The following is a 21,957-nucleotide window of genomic DNA, read 5'->3' on the forward strand; positions in this document are numbered from 1 at the left end:
TTTCACTCAGACAGCGTCTTGGAAGTGGAAGAACAGGGGTCTTGACACACACACACACACACACACACAGAGACCCACGTTCTAACAACCACACATTCATACAGACATACCCTAAATCCTCAAATTGTGGCCGGGGCTTTTATTTACTTACCTTGTACAGCGCACCGGCCTTTATTTGGGGCAGGCTTGAATTAGGGGCAGGCCTTTATTTCTTATTTATCTTCTGTTATAGAATTTTATTATTTACATCAACTAATGGCCATAATTAAAGTAGGCTAATATCATGCATTGCATATGCATTCTACACTTCCTGCACATCGCGTAGCTTTATGTGCAGTGTCAACGTAACACTTAACATCAAAGTTATGGTCTCCACTGTCAGTCACGGAGGGAAAGATTTCCAAAGCTTTGTTTTTAATTATTTTTCTAGACACTCTATTATGCTTATCGCGGACTGAAAAAATCCATTCGACGAGGCTGGTTTCCATATCCAGGCAAACTTTCTTTCTACCTCCACCTGCTAGTCGAGCTCTGGTCTTTTTGGCTGCGTTCAGCTCATTCTTTTGCTTCTTCGGGTATCAAATTCGTCTCGGTTCAATGTCAAACTGCTTTGCAGCTTTTTCTCCCGAATGTTCTTCAGCATACATCTTCTCTTTGAATTTAATATCAAAGTTTCGCCTTAGTGCCATAGTCTACTGCTTTATGATCCCTTCTGGGAAAAGTAACCAACTAACGTTACAGATAAACAACAGTAGGCTACGATACGTGCATTTAGGCTAAACAATAACACATTCACCTAGAAGTCCTACGTGGTAAAATTTATTTTTTATTGCAAACAGCCCATGAAATTAGCCAACAACATTAAACATGAGGAGAACATGTCTTTATGAAATGGATTCATTTAAATTGTGATCTCTACTTTGTGCCGATGGACTGATGCTGGTAAGCTACAAAAAATATTTTACCCCCGGCTTGTGTTCGGGGCCCGGCCTTTATTTGTCCGTAACGACCATGCCCCCGGCTACTATCTGAAGCCCGACGTCTAATTGAACCCCGGTCTTTATTTGAGGATTTACGGTTTATACATACACACAGACACACACGCACACACACACCGCACACACACACACACACTCACACACACACACACAGTCTCACAACCAGACCCACATTCTCACAACCATGCATACATACAGACATATATACATACACACACACACACACTTCATTTTGTACCCCTTCCGTAATTCCGGCAGAGTATTTTAGGGAGATATGAAGGGCCGCTTTGACTCTACAACATTTGTATCGTTTTTCTGATGAGCTCATTCATCTACTAAGTGTATATATTTGTGTGTGTGTCTGTGTGTCTGTGTGTGTCTGTGTGTAGGTGGACGCGCTGCAGGGCCATCGTGTGATCGATGTGGCGTGTGGCAGTGGGGACGCTCAGACGCTGTGTCTGACAGATGATGACATGGTGTGGTCCTGGGGAGACGGCGACTACGGCAAGCTGGGCCGGGGGGGCAGCGATGGCTGCAAGGTGCCAATGAAGGTGTGTGTGTGTGTGTGTGTGTCCTCTCTGAGGATGGAGAGAGCAGTCTGTCTGTCAGGGCATGATAAATCAAATGTCTCCTCTTCTCTTTATCTTTCTTCTTATTGCCTCATTATTGCTCTTGTTTTTTTCACTGGGATCTTTCATCTTGGTTTTCTTTTTTTCATTAAGTGCCCCCTTTTTTTCACTGTGTCATCCCTCTTTCATCACTACCATTCTCCCTTTGACTGTTTGTCTTACATTCTCTCTCTCTCTCTTTCTCTCTCTCTCTCTCTCCCTCAGATTGACTCTCTGACTGGGCTGGGAGTGGTTAAGGTTGAGTGTGGCTCTCAGTTCTCCGTGGCTCTCACCAAATCTGGAGCCGTCTACACATGGTGAGTGCCCACCCACCCACACACACACCCACCCTGCCCCCCTCTGAGTCTCCCCACTACATCTGGATCTATCTGGCCGCAGCAAGTTAGCACATTTCTCAGCTCGCCCTGATCTGTCTGTCTGTCTGTGTGTCTGTGTGTCTGTGTGTGTGTGTGTGTGTGTGTGTGTGTGTGTGTGTGTGTGTGTGTGTGTGTGTGTGTGTGTGTGTGTGTGTGTGACTACAGGGGGAAAGGGGACTACCACAGACTGGGCCATGGCTCAGACGACCACGTCCGACGACCACGACAGGTCCAGGGCCTGCAGGGCAGAAAGGTCATCGCCATAGCAACCGGCTCCCTCCACTGCGTCTGTTGCACTGAGGACGGTAAGACCTCTGACATCACTCCACCCAAAAGGAACCCGACTGGTTAGTCACTCCTCCTGTTCCGTGTCCTGATGAGTTCTACCTTATTTAAGGATACTTATTCTCTCTCTACTACAGTCTTCTGCTTGGTTCCTGCACTCTGAACAATGACAATAAACTGAATTTAACGTAATGTAATCCAGCCTAAAGATATGTTTGGATGACGTCATTTGTATCCAGAGTAAAGTGTGTAAAGCGCTTTGATTGCTCTATGAGTTGAAAAGCACTATATCGATGCAGTCTAATTTAACACTTCCCCTAAACCGAAAACTAACACTTCCCTTAAACTTAACACTTACCTGAACCCCCTCTAAGAAACCTCTAGAGGTCTCTATAAACGGACCTGTACTAACAAATTAACTAACCCAGTTGCCTCTAGCCTAACCTACTGGAATGGCCTGTTCTGATGGCGGTGGTGATGTGTTGTGTGTCCAGGTGAGGTGTACACGTGGGGGGACAATGACGAGGGTCAGCTGGGGGACGGTACCACCAACGCCATCCAGAGGCCACGGCTGGTCGCTGCGCTGCAGGGCAAGAAGATCAACAGGGTGGCATGCGGCTCTGCCCACACGCTGGCATGGTCCACCAGCAAACCCACCAACGCTGGCAAACTACCCGCACAGGTAAAGCCAGGTGTTTCATGACGAGAAGACTTAAAGCAAGTTAGCACATTTCTAAAAGTACCTGAGTACCTGTAGAGGTCATGTTAAGTGTTAAACATCTTTATTACACGGCTCTTCTTAATGCTGTAGAATGCTCCATTCACTTGAATGGGGCTTCCCAACGTTCTGCGGTCAGTTATTAACCGATAGCTGACCGTTGCTATGCAATAATGACCGCTGTCAAGGAAAGTGGCCTTTTTGCCTCTGATTCACGTCTTTCGTAGCACTCCGCAAGTAGTCCAGTAACTTGTCAATGGAGTTTTAGCAGACGGTTGAGCAGCTGTGTTCTAAAGAATGTTTGTTAAATGTTTGAAGTTCAACATCTTTGACAAACTATTTTTCTGCTATCTCCGCTTTTTAATACTAATGGTAACAAATACATTGTAAAGAAAACACACTGTCTGAAGTAATCTTTTCGTGTTGGCAAGTAGCCGTATAATAAGCGGGATAATGTACAGAACGCAGGTCATTGTCGGGAAAATAAGCCCCTTCAGGGTGAAGCAACACCCCTCCGCTTCGCGTTGGGGTGCTGTTCGCCCTGTCGGGGCTTATTTTCCCGACAATGACCTGCGTTCTATGCATTATCCCTTACATAGACATGTTGAGATGCTAATTGCTTTTGGACAGGTAACACCTTTTAACATGACTAATCTGAGGGCTCTGTGAGGGAGCATTTTAGTGGTACATAAACAAATCCTTTGGTCAAAATTCATCTTGTTTTTGTGTGTGTGTGTGTGTGTGTGTGTGTGTGTGTGTGTGTGTGTGTGTTTGTCTCTGTGTGTGTGTGTGTGTGTGTATGTGACTGCAGATCCCCATGGAGTATAACCACCTGCAGGAGATCCCCATCATGTCTCTGCGTAACCGGCTGCTGCTGCTGCACCACATCTCAGAGCTCTTCTGCCCCTGCATCCCCATGTTCGACCTGGAGGGGCGGCTGGGCCAGACTGGCCACGGGCCCTCAGTGGGCTTCGACACCCTCAGGGGCATCCTCATCTCACAGGGCAAGGTTAGGACACACACACCAGTGTTGTGCACGTTCACACCTCTCATGAACTAGTTCAAAGTTCAGTTCATACAAGTAAATATGAATCGTTCGCGTTCATAGTTCGCCAGGTAAATTCTGAACTCGTTCATAGTTCAGTACAGTTCATTTTCATTTTTTTTTACATATTTGCTAATTTTCCAGGAGGACATAGTTTGCACAGAAAGGTATGATTTTTACTGTCGGAAACATTATCAGATACACAGCCCTGTTGTAGCATTTAAATAATGAATTATACAGGGAACTAACGGTAAGAGCAATGATATGCGACTGGCTTAATCTAAGATACACAAGAGCATGTACACTAAATGAATGACCGCTCAAAAGTTAGCAAAGGTAAACCCTGTAAAACTCGTATTTGTACATTAGCAGTTTATGCTAAGCGAGTTCACGAACAGTACCATCATGCTAGATTAATTATGTGACAGTGCTCGTAACAATTATGAGTAAGCTAAACTATAACAAACACAAAATGACAAGGTAGGCTACTACAAAGTCAAACTTACGTATAGGCTTAGGCTACATGGACGCACACAACTTCAACAAAGTGCAACGTTCAATGATGCGAAAATATTCCCGAAGTTAACTGCCACTCCATCTAAATAAGCCGTGAAGAGTAATCAAAACACTATGACATGACCAACGCAATTACCAAATATGGTAATTTACCGAAACATGCTCTGTCTTGGCAACTTAACAAATAATTACTATGGCCTTTTTAAAAGGAACTGAGCAATGACAGGTTGCAAGCATTCGATTTAGACAGCGTCTTTCATCAGTAGAAGGAAAACATTCCGTAACGTTTTAGCTAGACCTCAGTTGCACCGGACCCAGATAGTATGAACGTGTTTACCGTTGCATTCAGTTCATCGTTCTCGTAAAAATGAATGTGTTCAATGAACGCATTCTTTTGAACGCGTTCATGCACAACACTGACACACACACACATACACACACACACACACACACACACACACACACACACACACACACACACACACACACCCACACACACACACACCCTCTCAGAAAACATACATACATACATACATACATACATACATACATACATACATACATACATTCATACATTCATACATACATACATACATACATATATACATACACTCACACCTTCTCAGAAAAACATACACCTGCACCCTCCTATAGACATGCACACAGACTCAAACGCACACATACACACACTCGCAAGACACTTCCACAGACTTGCGCGCACACACACACACACATGCAAGACACTTCCACAGACCTCAACAATACATACCTATGTACCTGGACCCCGTATCCTCTGCTCTGGGAATCAGTCTGTGCTGTACTCTGCTAACTTTGCTCTCTCTCTCTATCTGTGGGGTAGGAGGCCGCCTTCCGGAAGGTGGTGCAAGCCACCATGGTACGAGACCGACAGCACGGGCCAGTGGTGGAGTTGAACAGGATACAGGTAGATGAGTGTGTGTGTGTGTGTGTGTGTGTGTGTGTGAGACAGTGTGTAAGTGTGAGTCAGTGTGGACACATGTGTCCAGTTTCCGAGCGTACTCCGATTTCAATCGAAGATCCAATCCATGTAACTCCCCAAATCTAGATTTCCTGTGTCCGACTGAAATCCGATGTACACCACCAGATAAGTGATCGGATTACGCTGGAAATCGGACCACGCGCGCATGTGACTCTCGAATCTAGATTTCAACTGGACAACAACAACTTTTGCATGTGCTTGAGATCCTGCCCATAGACATATACATCCTATCATGATATGATAATCGCTGCTAGACGATCACGGTTCTTGTGCTCCCTCTCATTCACTTTGAAATACTGAAACCGATACTGAAACTTTGAAACTGAAACGTTGACTGCGACTGAACGTGCTAATTCACTGAACAAATATTTTCATATTACTTTTCCACCACTTGTTTGTCATGTAATCCATTCATATCGATGTGAATCAATCAATACTAATACAACTTTAACTGTGGTGTGTTTTTGTTTCATTTTGCAACGTATTTACTGTATAATCAACGGTAGTAGATGCCCGCTTGTAAACATTCCACATTTGATTTGAACTGATGCGGCCAAGATCTGGATTTGTCCCTGCCATGTGCCGTAAGATAACGCAGTTAACCCCCCATGGAGAGAGAAGTCGGGGTTTGGCCGAAATCGGAGTACTGCCATCATGTGAACGCACTGAGTGTGTGTGTGTGTGTGAACTAAACACAGAGTAATATACCCAACCCCCCCCCCACACACACACACACACACACACACACACACACCACCACTCTTCCAGCCTGTTCTAGTGGACAGTCCCATTAAAGGGGTTGTGGTCAGCCTAAGGCTGCTGTGATCATTGTTATTTTGGGAGCACAAGAAAGCAGACGCCAGATTACCTGCTTGTCATCTGATAGCAGCAGCTCTCATCCCCAGACACTCTCTCTTTTTCTCTCTTTCTTTCTCTCCCTCTCAATCTCTGTCCATCTCTGAGTCCCTCTGTCTGGCATGACTGTCGTAGCCACAGGCCTGCCTGTCTGCGGCGCGACGTCTGTCTGTCTGCGACTGTTTGCGTCTGTCTGTGTGCGTCTGTCTGTGCGTTTTTCTTTATCTGTCTGTCTGTCTGCGCCTGCCTGTCTGCTGCGCTGCGTCTGTCTGTCTGCGTCTATCTGTCTGCGTCTGTCTGCGTCTGTCTGCGTCTGTCTGCTTTTTTCCACGCCACGTCTCGTCTCTGGTGATGAGCCTCTTGCTCCTCGTGTGTGTGTGTGTGTGTGTGTGTGTGTGTGTGTGTGTGTGTGTGTGTGTCGTGTTGCATCCCTCCTGCGCTCCAATCGCTGCTAGCAGGGGGTCCCAGTAATCCCCAGACTTCTCCCCCAAAGACGCATCTGTTGGTAGGCCACTGCTCAGCTGTGGGGCCCTACAGGCAGGGGATGTGTGTGTTTGTGTGAATGTGTGTGTTTGTGTCATTGCGAAAGCCTGGATGTGTGTGAGTGTGTGTGTGTGTGTCTGTGTGTGTGTGTGTGTGTGTGTGTGTGAGAGATTTGATGAGGAATGAGCTGTTCTGTGTTGTCTGTATCTCTCACAGAAGTCTAATAGTTTCTCTCTCTCTCTCTCTCTCTCTCTCTCTCTCTCTCTCTCTCTCTCTCTCTTCTCTCTCTTTTCCACCCTCCTCCCCATATCTCTCTCTCCCGTCTCTATCTTTGTTTCTAATTTTCACTTCCTCTCCACCTACCTCACTCCCCCCCCATCTTTCTGCATTTCTCTCTTACTCCTCCTCATTCTTTCTCTCTCCCTTCTTTATCCACCCTCCATATTTCCGTCATCCTCTTTCCTCCCCCACCCCTCTCTCTCTCTCTCTCTATCTATCTATCTATCTCTCTCTCTCTCTTCTCTCTCTCTCTCTCTCTCTCTCTCTCTCTATCTCTCTCATATTCTCCGCCCCCCCCAGGTGAAGCGTTCTCGCAGTAAAGGGGGTCTGGCGGGTCCAGACGGCACCAAGGCGGTGTTTGGTCAGATGTGTGCCAAGATGAGCTCCTTCAGCCCTGACAGCCTGCTGCTGCCGCACCGCGTGTGGAAGGTCAAGTTCGTAGGTGGGTCCCCGCTCCAGGCTCCCTCCGCCGGCGGTAACACACGGCTCACTGGTGTCAGCACACATATCAGTCACAGCCAATCACAGTACTGATGCCATGGCCTGTCCTGTAGGATAGACATTTAAGCTCTAATCCCCTTCTCTCTTGTGATCAATAAATGCTTGATTTATGACATCTAAGATAAACAAACAAGCAAACTTATATAAAAACACACTTCTGACACGGTTCTATTTATTCTTAACCACTACCAGGCCACAGCCCTGAACCCAAACCCAACACAGGCTATGGTGGCTATGTCTGCAATGGCACCATCTTGTCCTGAATGAGCCGTGTTGTTTGTAACCGTATGCTCTGTCTGTTTGTTTGTTTGTTTGTTTGTTTGTGTGTGTGTGTGTGTGTGTTTGTTTGTTTGTGTGTGCGTGTAGGTGAGTCTGTGGACGACTGTGGCGGCGGCTACAGCGAGTCCATCGCAGAGATGTGTGAGGAGCTGCAGAACGGCCTCACGCCGCTGCTCATCGTCACGCCCAACGGCCGAGACGAGTCCGGGGCCAACCGCGACTGCTTCCTGCTCAACCCCGCCGCCAAGTCCCCCCTCCACATGAACATGTTCCGCTTCCTGGGTGAGGAGAGGAACACACACACACACACACACACACACACACACACACACACACACAGACATTTCATTGTTTTCTTCTTTTCAACTCTTGGTCAACTCTTGTTATCATAAAATCATGAATGTTTTCAGTGTTTCATTTGTAGAGACATGCACGTTTATATTTAACTTATTCAAAGTGTTTCACAGTACATCCAGGAGTGCCTGTTGTTACTTTAGTTATGCAGTTAGTTTTTCTTATCCAGTACTTCAGTACTAATTGTACTCTCAAGGAATATTCAGTATTTTCAGTTTTGGCATCTTTTTCTGGCCAGATGTTGAAAGCAGCGAGAATCGGTAGATTTTAATTTGATTTACTGTGTTTGTGTTTGTGTTTGTGTGTGTGATTGTGTGTGTGTCACAGGAGTGCTGCTTGGGATTGCCATCCGCACAGGCAGTCCTCTCAGTCTGTACCTGGCTGAGCCTGTCTGGAAGCAGCTGGCAGGCATGAACCTGACCATCGCTGACCTCAGTGAGGTAATGACCTCTGATGTCCGCTATTTTATAGACCAGTGGTCCCCAACCACCGGGCCGCGGGCCGGTACCGGTCCGTGAGGCATTTGTTACCGGGCCGCACAGAAAGAATAAATAATTTATATAATTTCTGCTGTATTAATTATAAGCGTCTGAAAGGTGTTTTATTTTGAAAAACTACCGGATTTTCCCGGACGTAACATTCGCCTGTGCCTCTTGTCACGTCAAGACGCTTGTCTCGTTCACGTGATACGTCACTCAAAAAATAAGCCCGCAAACTAGCGAAAAAAACAACGTCTTTAGAGAGCTTCTTTGTAAATCGGAAAAGGCCAACTGAGGAGCCAGAACAGTAGCCTACGACCTCCAAGAAAGAAAGCTTCTTTTAACAGACAATACCAGGAGTCATACTTAAAATACAGGTTTATCGCAACAGGTGATTCTCAAGCACCAAGTCCGCTCTGTATAATATGTGGCGACAAGCTAGCAAACGACCCAATGAAACCTTCAAAACTGCTTCGGCACATGGAGACCAAGCACTGATTTATCGTTATGGTGAGTTGAATTTTTCATGCACTTAGGTGGTGTTATTTTATTTTTGCTGTATTTGTCTGCCACACCTTGAAGTCGGTCTGTGAAAAATATTGCCTGCATTAAACCGGTCCGTGGTGCAAAAAAGGTTGGGGACCCCTGTTATAGACTCAAGCAGCTACACCATGCTAGTGTACACAGAAAAACCTCCACGTCATAGAATTCATAGGGATGTTGTACCCAAAGCAATACAGTCCCTAATTAAAGATAGTATTTGGGAAGGTCATTTTAAACTTTCATTTACCTGTGGAATTGAAATTTTGAGGGTAATAGATTTATTTTTTTCCTCTTTGAAGTGGACATTTTCAGGTTTGACGTAAACTGTTAACATCTCCTGCAAACGACCCTGGAGTGTTTGTCATTAGTGCTTTGGGTCGCTTGGGAAACCAGAGATCGGTATCAGCCCTAGGGAGTTAATTTAAAAGGCTCAAACTCTTAAGCCTCTTTCGCATACGGAGTCGGTAACAAACTCAGATTAAAAACGATCTGTAATCAATAACGAATTGCCATTCCTACTTGGCCGTCACTCACAGCAAAGTTCGGTGTGCCTTCGATCCCACATTAAGCAGCATGTTATGGAATAGTAAGGGCAAACTTCTGAGAGACAGACAGCAAAGTGTTGTATAGTCACTAAAATATATTATTATACGGCTCTTCAGAATGTTCCAAAAAGTACCGTTGATTTGAATGGGCCATCCCAATGTTCGCAGGTGAATATTGCTTGATAATTCAACGCTGCCAAAAATATATTGACCGCTGTCATTGGCAACGGGTTTTGTGCTCCTAATTCACATCTTTCATATCATTCCGCAAGTAGTCTGGTCATTTAACGTAACAGACTCATTGTAATTTGAAGTCAGCAAGTAATGGGTTGCTATGCAACACCTGAAACTTAAGTTCTGTTTGCTTGAAGAGCTATTTATTAAGTCATAGTCATGGTGGCATGAAAACCCTCAAGAGAAATTCCACTCTTTTTCTCTTCTTGGATAGGGATTATGAGCCAGTCGGAGATGTAGGTTTTTTCCCCTTTCAGAAATATGCTACTTTTTCTTCCTGCAAGAGAGGGAATTTTGAGTCTTTGTAGTTGCTGGTTATGTAAGCCATCCAAGACCTGGTGATGTGTTATATGATCAAGCCAGTGTGTACATACCACACATAGTATGCTCTCCAGTGTCCCGTGACCATACTCTCCTCCATAGGTCACGGCCTGTGCCTACACGCTTTACCAGAAGTTCTTTTTAAGCAGCTTTAAGGAGTAGACTGTTACATAAGACAAAGTTCTGTTTGTTATCTAGTTAAACAGATTGCACTACCAGCAAATATTTGTAGCATTGTCACTAAAATATAATAACATAGTAAAGTCATAGACATAGTTAAGGTGTCGTGGCAGTCTACTGTAGTTGAGGGAGCTATTTTAACAGTTGCTAGGGTATGTAAATATGAACAAATTGGCTATTAATATGCTAATTAGGTATTAAGGGACCAAACACTAAATCAGCACAGGTACCCTGAGTGTTTCTACCTTCTCCTATGGAAGTTATTATGAGTTCAGTTGAGGAGAAGGTTACGTCAGCTAGATGCCCAACTACCATTTCATGCAAACGGAACTGTGCCATTTAAACCGTTTAAGGTTATTTAAAAGTTTCCTTAGCTGGCTAGCTAGCAGTTCCTCCCTCCCCCTTGCCCTTTCTCGAGGAAGGAAACCCAGTGGTAGAAGATTGCGTCAGTGTTACCACATTGTAAAAAAGGGTAGGATGATGGACCTACTTTGCCAGAATAATGACTGGCTCCTATCCCCACATGACGCCAATACGGCACGTTACCATCAACTTAATGGCTTTCAATGTAAGTGGGAATCGGACCTTAAAAATATGTTGCATGTACTAGACGACCAAGCGGCAGTCGGTATGGCACTCCAGTACCAAGATGCGATTTCCGATGGCTACCATCAAGATAAATTCCACACTCTTCCTCTTCTTGGATCGGGATTAGGAGCCAGTCGGAGATATACAGTGCCCTCCACAATTATTGGCACCCTAAGTGAATATGAGAAAAAAAGGCTATGAAAAATAAGTCTTTGCTGTTTATCCTCTTGGTCTTTCACTTCAAAATATTCACAAAAATCTTAGCTTTTCATTAAAGTAAAATTATTGAAGAAATATTATAAAAATATGTGTGCCGCAATTATTGGCACCCCTTAAATTATTTTTTTGTGCAGCCTCCCTTTGCCAAGATAACAGCTCTGAGTCTTCTCCTATAATGCGTGATGAGGTTGGTGAACACATGGCACGGGATCTGAGACCATTCCTACATAGTAGGTTTCCTAGTATCTCTTCAGATTCTGAGGTCAACGCTTGTAGACTCGGCCTCAGCTCATCCCACAGATATTCTATAGGGTTGAGGTCAGGGGACTGTGATGGCCATCGCAAAACCTTTATTTTGCAGTTGGTGAACCATTTTTGTGTTGATTTTGAGGTGTGCTTCGGATCATTGTCCTGCTGGAAGGTCCAAACACGGCCCATTTTAAGCTTAATTGTGGCGGGCAGTGTAGGTTTTTTTTTTTTCCCCCTTTCAGAAATATACTACTTTTTCTTCCTGGAAGTGAGGGAATTTAGAGTCTTTGTAGTTGCTGGTTATGTAAGCCATCCAAGACCTGGTGATGTGTTATATGATCAAGCCAGTGTGTACATACCACACATAGTATGCTCCCCATTGTCTCGTGACCATATTCTCCCCCATAGGTCACGGCCTGTACCTACACGCTATAGCAATAGTTCTTTTTAAGCAGCTTTAAAGAAGTAGACTGTTACATAAGACATAGTTCTGTTTGTAATCTCAGCCTAGTTTTCACACGGTGTCCACTGTGTTAGTGAGTGTGTCCACTGTAGACTGTAGACCCCCCCCCCCCCCCCTCCCAAAAAAAGCACTTTGTGTCCATTGTATTTATAGGATGTATTTCTCAAATTTCTTTATCCATAGTGGTGATTGGATTATATCAGAATATATTCCCTGGAAGTTTAGCATATGATACTGGCTTTGCTAGGAATAGGAATTGCTGTAAGGAATTGCTCACAAATGTTCTGTATGTGTTTGTGTGTGTGTGTGTGTTTGTGTGTGTGTGTGTGTGTGTGTGTGTGTGTGTGTGTTTGTGTGTTTATGTGTGTGTGTGTGTGTGTGTGTGTGTGTGTGTGTGTGTGTGTGTGTGTGTGTGTGTGTGTGTGTGTGTGTGTGTGTGTGTGTGCACGTGTATGTGCACAGCTGAGCTACTCTCCTGCGTTCACGCTCCAATCATGAGATGCTCAGACGTGTGCTGTGACGGAGGTTAACGGTGGAGGATGTCTTTCGGCTCACAGAGCACTTTTTGTTCTCACACTCTTGCCCAAAGTCATTACAAAGGTTACTGAGGAAGTGTACGCAGCACAAGACTACAGTGGGAGAGCAATGGGGCATTCTTCTTCTCTCACACACACACACACACACACACACTGTTACGTCACCATCAATTCACAGAAATGGCATAATATAAACAGGCCAAGAAAATGATGACTGTAAAAAGTTTAATGAAAATTAAAATATATATATTTAATGATAATGAACACAATGAGTCCAAGAATTATACTCAAGAAGGCAGCCTGGTGGCGGTGGAAATAAATAATAACAAAAGATAAAAGAAACCCTCAGATTGTCTGCGTAGAAAACAAAAGGATCTTAGCTGCTTCCGTTTGCAAACAAAGGACATGGGAATGTTGTGAGTCTTCCAGGAATCCTCCTGCTGCACTAAACTGAACCTAAACTTAGAGCGTGCGAAAAATCACCACCATACACCCCCAGCTCTATAGTACGAACAAAGTAAAGGGTAATCTTTAAACTAAACCTGTCCAGGTAGATCAGTTGTGATCAGACAACGTTTAAACTAATTAGAATTCCAAATAAGAACAAAGCAGGGCGCCAGCGCAGCGCCATGCAGTGCCATGCAGCGCCAGCAGGGCCAATGGTGGCCCGACCGAAAGTGGAGGCGGGGAGTGGCAGGATGGAAGGGGCGAGCCAGGGAGAGACATGGAACAGAAAATGGATGTTTATATAGATGGTGGCCAACCCACAACTGCAGCTCAACCAGACCCCAGGTCACCTATGGTGGGGGACAGAGAGAGAACACAGGAGGGAGAACAAGTGCACAAATGTGCTGCACAATCCATATTGCTCCCAACTATCGACATGACACTCACACTCACACTCACACGGTTTGTCCAGCTCACAAAGTGCTAAATATAACCTCTACTTACCCACTACAGCACAGGTTGAACAGTTGTTGTCACAAAGAACCAAAGATACGAAGATAGAAAATGTATAGAAGTTTGAAAACTCATGACCTAAAAGACATTTATATCCATCTTCACACACACACACACACACACACACACACACACACACACACACACACACGTGCGAACATACAGAGCCCACCTTCGACAGCATCCAGTCCACGCTTCCAGCTGTCCCGTGTGTGTATGTGTGATTCCCACAGCCTCACCAAATGGCCCCCTCTCTCCCTCCCTCTCTCTCCCCCCTCCTGCAGGTTGACAAGGACTTCATCCCGGGCCTGATGTACATCCGGGACAACGAGGCGTCAGCCGAGGAGTTTGAGGCCATGCCGCTGCCCTTCACCGTGCCCAACGCCTGCGGCCAGGAGGTCCAGCTCAGCTCCAAACACTCCCACATCAGCCTGGAGAACCGCACAGAGTATGTGCGCCTCGCCATCAACTACAGGTGAGACACACACACACACACACACACAGACTAAGTTCAGCTCCAAACACTCCCACATCAGCCTGGAGAACCGCACAGAGTATGTTCGCCTCGCCATCAACTACAGGTGAGACACACACTCACTCTCTCACACACACACACACACACACACACACACACACACACACACACATTCAGCTCAGCTCCAAACACTCCCACATCAGCCTGGAGAACCGCACAGAGTATGTGCACCTCGCCATCAACTACAGGTGAGACACACACACTCTCAGAAACTCACACACTCTCTCACGCACTCTCTCATGCACTCTCTCACACACTCGCTCTCACACACTCTCACACACTCTCACACACTCTCACAGACACTCTCACACTCTCTCACACTCTCTCACACTCTCTCACACACTCTCACACACTCTCACACACTCTCACACACTCTCACACACTCTCTCTCACACACATACAGACGAGGCCATCCACCTACAAACATGTGACTGTTCACAGCTCAGCCCCGAACAACGATACGTCTGTCAGACAGATGAGAGGACATTTATGAGCTCCGTGCTGATGTTTTGTGCTCTTCTCTCTTTCCTAGAAGAGCACTCCAATCCACTCCCAGATAGGCTGCTCGTGGGCTGTTATTAAGCCCTCAGGGAGAGTCATTATGGCTATTTTTAAGAGACTGTGTAGGGCTGAGTAGTGTGTCTGAGTTGATTGAGGATGTTATTTATTTCATTTAATTTCAAGAACTGGATGTGGGAGAGAGATGTTTGTGTCAGTGTCTGTCTTTTTATATCCGTTTGCTGGTGAAACTGTCTGACACTGATTGAGAGTGTGTGCTGTTGAAGGGTTCTGTGTTTTTAGTGTGTGAGAGAGCAGCATGGCCTTTTTTTGAGTGTGTGTGTATGGGGATGGGGGATGACTACTATTTTTCTAGGCATAGATTTATGTCCATCATTCAAGAGAGCTGCTCTGTGTGTGTGTGCATCAGTGTGTACCAGGGCTGCAACAATAACTGTATCTCCACCGTACCACAGTATTAGGAGGTGTACCACAATGTTGAACCCATCACTACCAAAACTTAAATTCAATTCAATTTTATTTATAGATTACCTCTAGGCGCTTTACAGAGCCCAGAGCCTGAACCCCCTTAGTGCAAGCACAATGGCAACAGGGGCAAGACAAACGGCACATAAGGGGGGACCCATCGGCTTCATACCCATTAACCATTACTCATTACCCATTACCGTCATGCCAGCTTTTCCCCCCCTTATCTAAGAGTGCTGCCATGTGCTTCATGTAGCGCGTGGGTTAGCCTGTGGTCTTGTCTTCATCGAGCTAGATATTCTCAAAGAATAATTTGTTTTCTATTAGCATTGAAAAGGTTCACGTCCACGGTACACACGCTTGTCATCTCTCCACACGAGAACGAGAAAGCGGTTCTAAAACGCACACAGACACACACAGACACACAACACACACACACACAACATGCAGCATGCACATCACATCATTGTAACCTTCGGGTCGACTGGCCATTAACTGCTTGGAAAAAACACATGATATGAAAAATGTAAATATTCTATCCAGATTTATGTGAATGTGACCTGTAAAGATAAGTGGACGTTTCGCAGGTGATTGCAACGAGTCCTCATGACTGCATATCGTGGCAACATTAACATAGCGTGTGTGTGTGTGTGTGTTTGCCTCTCTGACTCCTGTGCTGTTTTGTGTTTCCTGCAGGCTCCGTGTGTGTGTGTGTGTGTTTGCCTCTCTGACTCCTGTGCTGTTGAGTGTTTCCTACAGGCTCTGTGTGTGTGTGTGTGTGTGTGTGTGTGTGTGTGTGTTTGCGCCTCTCTGACTCCTGTGCTGTTGTGTATTTCCCGCAGGCTCTGTGTGTGTGTGTGTGTGTGTGTGTGTGTGTGTTTGCCTCTCTGACAACTGTACTGTTGTGTGTTTTCTGCAGGCTCCGTGTGTGTGTGTGTGTGTGTGTGTGTGTGTGTGTGTGTGTGTGTGTGTGTGTGTGTGTGAGTGATTGCCTCTCTGACTCCTGTGCTGTTGTGTGTTTTCTGCAGGCTCCATGAGTTTGATGAGCAGGTGGCGGCCGTGAGGGAGGGCATGGCCCGCGTGGTCCCCGTGCCTCTCCTCTCCCTCTTCACCGGCTATGAGCTCGAGACTATGGTGAGTCAGGCCACACACACACTCAGTCTTTCTTACTCTCTCATACACACACACACACACACACACACACACACAGACACACACACACACACTTCCATCTCTACACTCAGGAATAGACGCTCAGGGGCCCTCTGCTAGCCTTTCCTTGCCCCCAGTGAGTGATCACCATCTGCGGCTCTCGCTCAACATGTCCAGATTGGCACACTATCACACACTCTCACACACACTCCCGTCGTCATGTCCAGATTGGAATTTGGTGGATCTGTTGAACTTTTACACTCCATGCTGTCGCACTGTCATATGATCTCAGGAAAAGTTAAAGAGTTCAAATGCAGTTTATATATGTATATATATATATATATATAAAAAACACACACACACACACACACAAAACATTTGATTAAATAGCCTGTTCTCACTAACCAAGCTTCCTGGTCTTTCTTGTCTTTCATTTGTTTTTCTTTTCCTTCTCGTCTCTTGTCTTTTTTTCTTCTCTCTTTGGTCTTTCTTTCTGTCTTGCGTCTCTCATTTCACTCCTCCTTTCACTTTCTTTCTCTCTCCTTCTGTCTTTCTTCTTTTCTCTCCCTCTCTTCGCCTTCTCTCTCTCTCTCTCTCTCGCCCCCCAGGTGTGTGGTAGCCCAGACATCCCCCTGCACCTGCTGAAGTCGGTAGCCACCTATAAGGGGGTGGAGCCCACGGCGCCGCTCATCCAGTGGTTCTGGGACGTGATGGAGACCTTCTCCAACACGGAGCGCTCGCTCTTCCTGCGCTTCGTCTGGGGCCGCACACGCCTCCCCAGGACCATCGCTGACTTCCGCGGGCGAGACTTCGTTGTGCAGGTGCGTGGCGGAAAAAAAACCTCTTCCTAAACAGCAGCCAGAACTGAATGAGAAACACATTGGATGCTTGATGGGGATGTTTTATTAAGCTGGACTGCATAGCCCAAAACTTTGTTGAGCAACCGCCATGGTAACTAAGCGGGTGTTCAAAATGATAGTCTCGTCATCATTTAATAATGGTGATAACGTTTTCATGAAATACACCCCTGGATGGCTGGTGACATATGAGCACGTACAATGTAGTCTTTAAGCTATACGAGACGCCTCAGATCTACTTGACTTGTCCTGCTAATCAATGGCCTCTCCAGTTTGACATAGCCACCACAATACGTTTTTGGTGTCGTTGTTGAACTGATTTGATTTGTTTTGGACACATTTTGTATGTATTCAGGTCCTGGACAAGTACAACCCACCGGACCACTTCCTGCCCGAGTCCTACACCTGCTTCTTCCTGCTGAAGTTGCCCCGGTACTCGTGCAGGCAGGTGCTGGAGGAGAAGCTGAAGTACGCCATCCACTTCTGCAAGTCCATCGACACCGACGACTACGCCCGCATCGCCCTGACCGGCGAGCCGGCCGCGGACGACAGCAGCGAGGACTCTGACAACGAGGACGCAGACTCCTTCGCGTCTGACTCCACCCAGGACTACCTGACTGGCCACTAACCGTGACCTTTGACGCCGGGGTGGGGGTGACTTCAATAAGCTGCCATGCGTAAATTTAAACAAATGAACAAACAGAAAAGGAAGTAATAGAAACTAAATGGACATTCTCTTCTTTTTCCCCCTCCTTGGTTTTGTTCTCACGTATTAATACACGCACATTCGTACCGTACACACTACCGCGACTCTAAAGTGAAGAAAGAAGACAGATAAATGTATATCGTAATGTGCAATTAGCTTTTAAAGCGCGAGGTGAAAAGAAAACAGACAAACAAAAAAGAAAAGAAAAAAACAATGAACATAAGCATATAGATCTCGTTTTTCATTTAGGTGTGTGAAAGGAAAGAGAAGGGAGAGGAACGGGCTGTACATGTGTTTGAATGTTTTTCGTTCATGACCGTGCTGATGTCATTCGAACCATGGGCCTCGTCTTGTGGCCCGGCACTGTGTTTTGTTGTATGTTGACCATAATGTGCAACTAAAGAGATGGTATTGTTACAATGTTTTTCTTTGTTTTATTCTCATTTTAATTTAAATAATTGTTTTTGCAATAGAAATGTTTCTTTGTAAGAACCTTTTTTTTTTTTTTAAATATGAAGGCGTTGATGTTTCTCGGTCGACTCGGTCAGAGCCCAGTTGGTGCCCTGCAGTGTTTTCATTTTTAGGTTGTCTATCACTGTCTCCTGTCTCTCCCTCTGCGACAAGGCTGTATGCACTGTCGTCCGTATGGAATGTATATAATATGATTGTGCCATGCGTTCATTAAACGTCTAATTCACATGTAATAATAAATGTTAATAAATACATTTCTGTTAATAAATTTAAACCAGAATATAATCTATTTTCCTCGAGCCTTAATTAAGAGCTTTTTTGTTGGGTCTAATAGCGACCTCTCTAATGTTACCTGATTCACAAATTGGGTATCTCCTTAATGTGGATTAAAAGTGACCAGTGATGTCGAGGAATTTGAGCAATCATAATCCTTATATCTGATTTGGGGGAAACAAATTGGGTCTGAGTAGCGTTGGAGGGCCGAGCCGGTCGGGGCCTGGCCGGGTTCTCCTCTCGGCCATCAGATCATTCATTTAGCTCAAAGAAGGGGACCAGCTTTGGCTTTGGCTTTGCTGATGAAAGCGCTCAAATGTCCCTGGATATCATGTCACCGAGGCTGCTTAATGTGGGAGTGGGTGCATTCCTCTCTGCCGTTAGCGCTCTGGGATTAATGAAAGCCCTGGTAATTGCCTCCAAGGCGCAGCCCCACAAGTTGCACCGGCACTGTTCTTCACCCCGCCCCAGTCTCCTATATGGTGGCTATACTGTACCTCTCATGCTTAATCTCTCTCTCTCTCTCCCTCTCTCTCTCTCTCTCTCTCTCTCTCTCTCTCTCTCGCTCTCTCGCTCCTCCCTCACGTGCTGGTGTGTGTAGTGTGACGTGCTCCGCTTTAAGACCCTGTTGTGGCGGCTGAGTCGCTCGCATGTTTGAGTCCCAGACTGCTTTCTCACATGTTTACCAGTGCATAGTGAAAGCATAGAGCGGGGGGTCAAAGTTCAACCTGGTCTGATTCCACTTGCACTTTTTCTCTCACCCCCAACTCCCATGTTGACGTCAAAAAGGTGGAACCTCACATGTTCTCCTGCATGAAGGATTACAGTCATGTAAGGAGATATATATGTGGAGAAGTGAGCTTGAGAATGCACTGGGCAGCTCGTGTTTTTAATTATTATTGCTCAAAAATCACGAGCATTCTTGTGCGTATTAACTTTTTGCCCCCCTTCATCTTTCTGTGAGAATTGCTGGCGTACTGTACGCTGCGGCGAGTCAGGTGCTCGGCTCATACAGTGCTTGCCTGCAGGCTAATTGATCTGGGGAAGTGGAGTACACACTGGGAACGCTGTGATGTTTGGGTGGAACAGTAATAGCAGTAGAAAGGAATGGTTGGGCAAAGTCTGCCTCGAATTGAGTAAGTCGGTCAAACGCCGCCCAGTCTGTGCCCGCAAGTGCTTTCCCTCTGAAGAAACGAACAAGATAAAGGCTACTGTTTTATTTCAGTAACTATCAACTTTGTGTAGGCTTGCAGGAGAGGCAGTTAGTAATTCCAGGAAGTCACGGTTATGTATCATTTATTTAAATGTAAGGTTAATAGTAATTGACAATTAATAGTTTTTTTGTTAAAAAAATCATACCCACCTAAATGCAACGTGTGGTCTTGTGCCTGGACTGGGCTGGGCTGGGAGGCGTGCTGGGCTGGGCTGGGCTGGGCTGGGCTGGTGCTGGTGCTGTGGGTAGGCTGGGCTGGGCTGGTGCTGTTAGGGTGGGCTGGACTGGGAGGCGTGCTGTGCTGGTTCTTTAGCTACATACCTCTAGTCTTCCTCAACCTCAATCCCCCCCCCCCCAACACACACACACACACACACACACACATAGTCGTGGGTTTCCATCCATCACCCACCCCCTTAGGGTTACACACACACACACACACGCACACACACGCACACACACACACCTCAGGCTCGCAAGCACAAGACCCATGTTTCCAGGAACGAATTCCCTCACAGTTCATTGGACATCACAGGACTCTCCAGCCGCTCATTATGATCTGGCACATCCTGATGTTAAGACACGCTGCTGCGTCTGTGCTGTGCTGAGGGGAGGGGAGATTTTTTGGGAATCCTTATTTGGAGTCCTAACCCTCACTTGCGGTACATTCAGGATCTTACCGAACCCAATTTTACGTATATGTGTATATCGCCACGGATGCAGGAGTGCCGAACCCAAATGCACTACCCGAGACAAAGTTTCAACACAATTGGGAGTTTTACCCACAGCATGAATCCATACAGGAAAGATTGGTAGCAAACTGATGAAACAAGGGCTTAAATACACAGGATAACTAAGCAGGTGATAGAGGAATGTAATACATTGTTACTCTATTTTTAATCAGAATTCTTACATGTGATGAATTAAAGAACCCACTCTTGCAATATGAATGATTGTCACACTTTGCTGGCGTGATACATCCTGTTTTTGTTGACAGGCACATACCGATGTGCTGATGAGGGGGCAAGATCATGACAAGGGTCAGACATCAGTATGTGCTCGTCATCAAAGGATGTATGATGAAGACAAGGGTCAGACAAGGGTCAACGCCTTGTGTCCGAATAATGCCCTGGACCTGCTGATGGGACATGTATTTGAGGAACTATATGACTTTATATAGACTGGCAATCCATTGCTGGTCCCAGCTCATCTTTGGAGTTTGATTCATGACATTGGTCATGTCACTCTCCCTCTTTTGCAAAAGATAAGGCGCCGATTGAAAATCTGATTGCTGGTCTCTGTCTCATTAATATAAACATTTCTATATTAATTTAACTAACAGCAGGGGAAACAGATTATTGGTCGCTTTGGATAAAGGTATCTGCTTAACACCAGACCTTTACCTTTACATTTCAAAATAAGAGTTCATGACTGTGTGACCTGTCCTGTTAAGATTTCAATGGAAGATAGAGTTTGATCCAAAGCAATCCTCACCAAATGTGGCTGGAAGTCTCTGTGAAAGACCCAGTGTGAGTAGGGATCTCAGCTGGGACAGCTGAATAGCTGGGAATGAAGCACAATAGATAGTTTGATGATAAAGGGTAGACTGGCCATGTGAGATGCACCCGCTGAGAACGCTGGTGTAGGCTGGTGCAGGGCACATGATGCTGTAGTGTGGTGCCCACATTCAGTCACATGCAGTCACCTGCAGTCTCTCTGTCTCTCTCTCTTTCTCTCTCTCTCTCTCTCTCTCTCTTTCTTTTCCTCTCTTCTCTCTCCCGCTCCTCTTTTCCCTTCTACCTTTTCAGAGCTGGATCACAGAGGCCATAGACACAGAATATCAGTAATATAATCTTCTCTATCTCCCTTGATCAACTCAATTTGATGGCACTGCTAAATTAGAGATGTTACAGAGATAGAAAAAACAGCAATGTAGGGTTCTGTTCTGTTATGGTTGAATAAGACTCTAAGTACTGTCCCTGTAAATGAAAGACTATGAGAATCTCAGGATTGCACACACAACAGATGATTTCCTAGGCAGGAGCCTGAAGATATCTGTTGGCAATTCTGCTGGTCGTTAGCCACTCAAGATAAAAGCATGTATTGCCAAAGCGTTGAGTAATGATGTACACA

At 45.6% G+C, this 21,957-nt stretch overlaps 1 protein-coding gene across 1 annotated transcript in view; it reads left to right on the forward strand.

Moving 5' to 3' along the window:
- herc2 (HECT and RLD domain containing E3 ubiquitin protein ligase 2) overlaps positions 1-18,623 on the forward strand; it is a 117,619-nt gene extending 98,996 nt beyond the window's left edge. The window contains 13 exon segments of the mRNA XM_080832568.1: positions 1,388-1,549; positions 1,832-1,923; positions 2,149-2,288; positions 2,763-2,950; positions 3,798-3,995; positions 5,407-5,490; positions 7,483-7,624; positions 8,050-8,244; positions 8,644-8,756; positions 13,918-14,108; positions 16,181-16,286; positions 16,913-17,125; positions 17,517-18,623. Of these exon segments, the coding sequence (XP_080688694.1) occupies positions 1,388-1,549; positions 1,832-1,923; positions 2,149-2,288; positions 2,763-2,950; positions 3,798-3,995; positions 5,407-5,490; positions 7,483-7,624; positions 8,050-8,244; positions 8,644-8,756; positions 13,918-14,108; positions 16,181-16,286; positions 16,913-17,125; positions 17,517-17,789 (2,097 nt within the window). The 3' untranslated portion in view covers positions 17,790-18,623.
- The last annotated feature ends 3,334 nt before the right edge of the window (positions 18,624-21,957 follow it).

The sequence above is a fragment of the Sprattus sprattus genome (genome assembly GCF_963457725.1).
Source record: "Sprattus sprattus genome assembly, chromosome: 2".
In the NCBI taxonomy this organism is placed as follows: domain Eukaryota; kingdom Metazoa; phylum Chordata; class Actinopteri; order Clupeiformes; family Clupeidae; genus Sprattus; species Sprattus sprattus.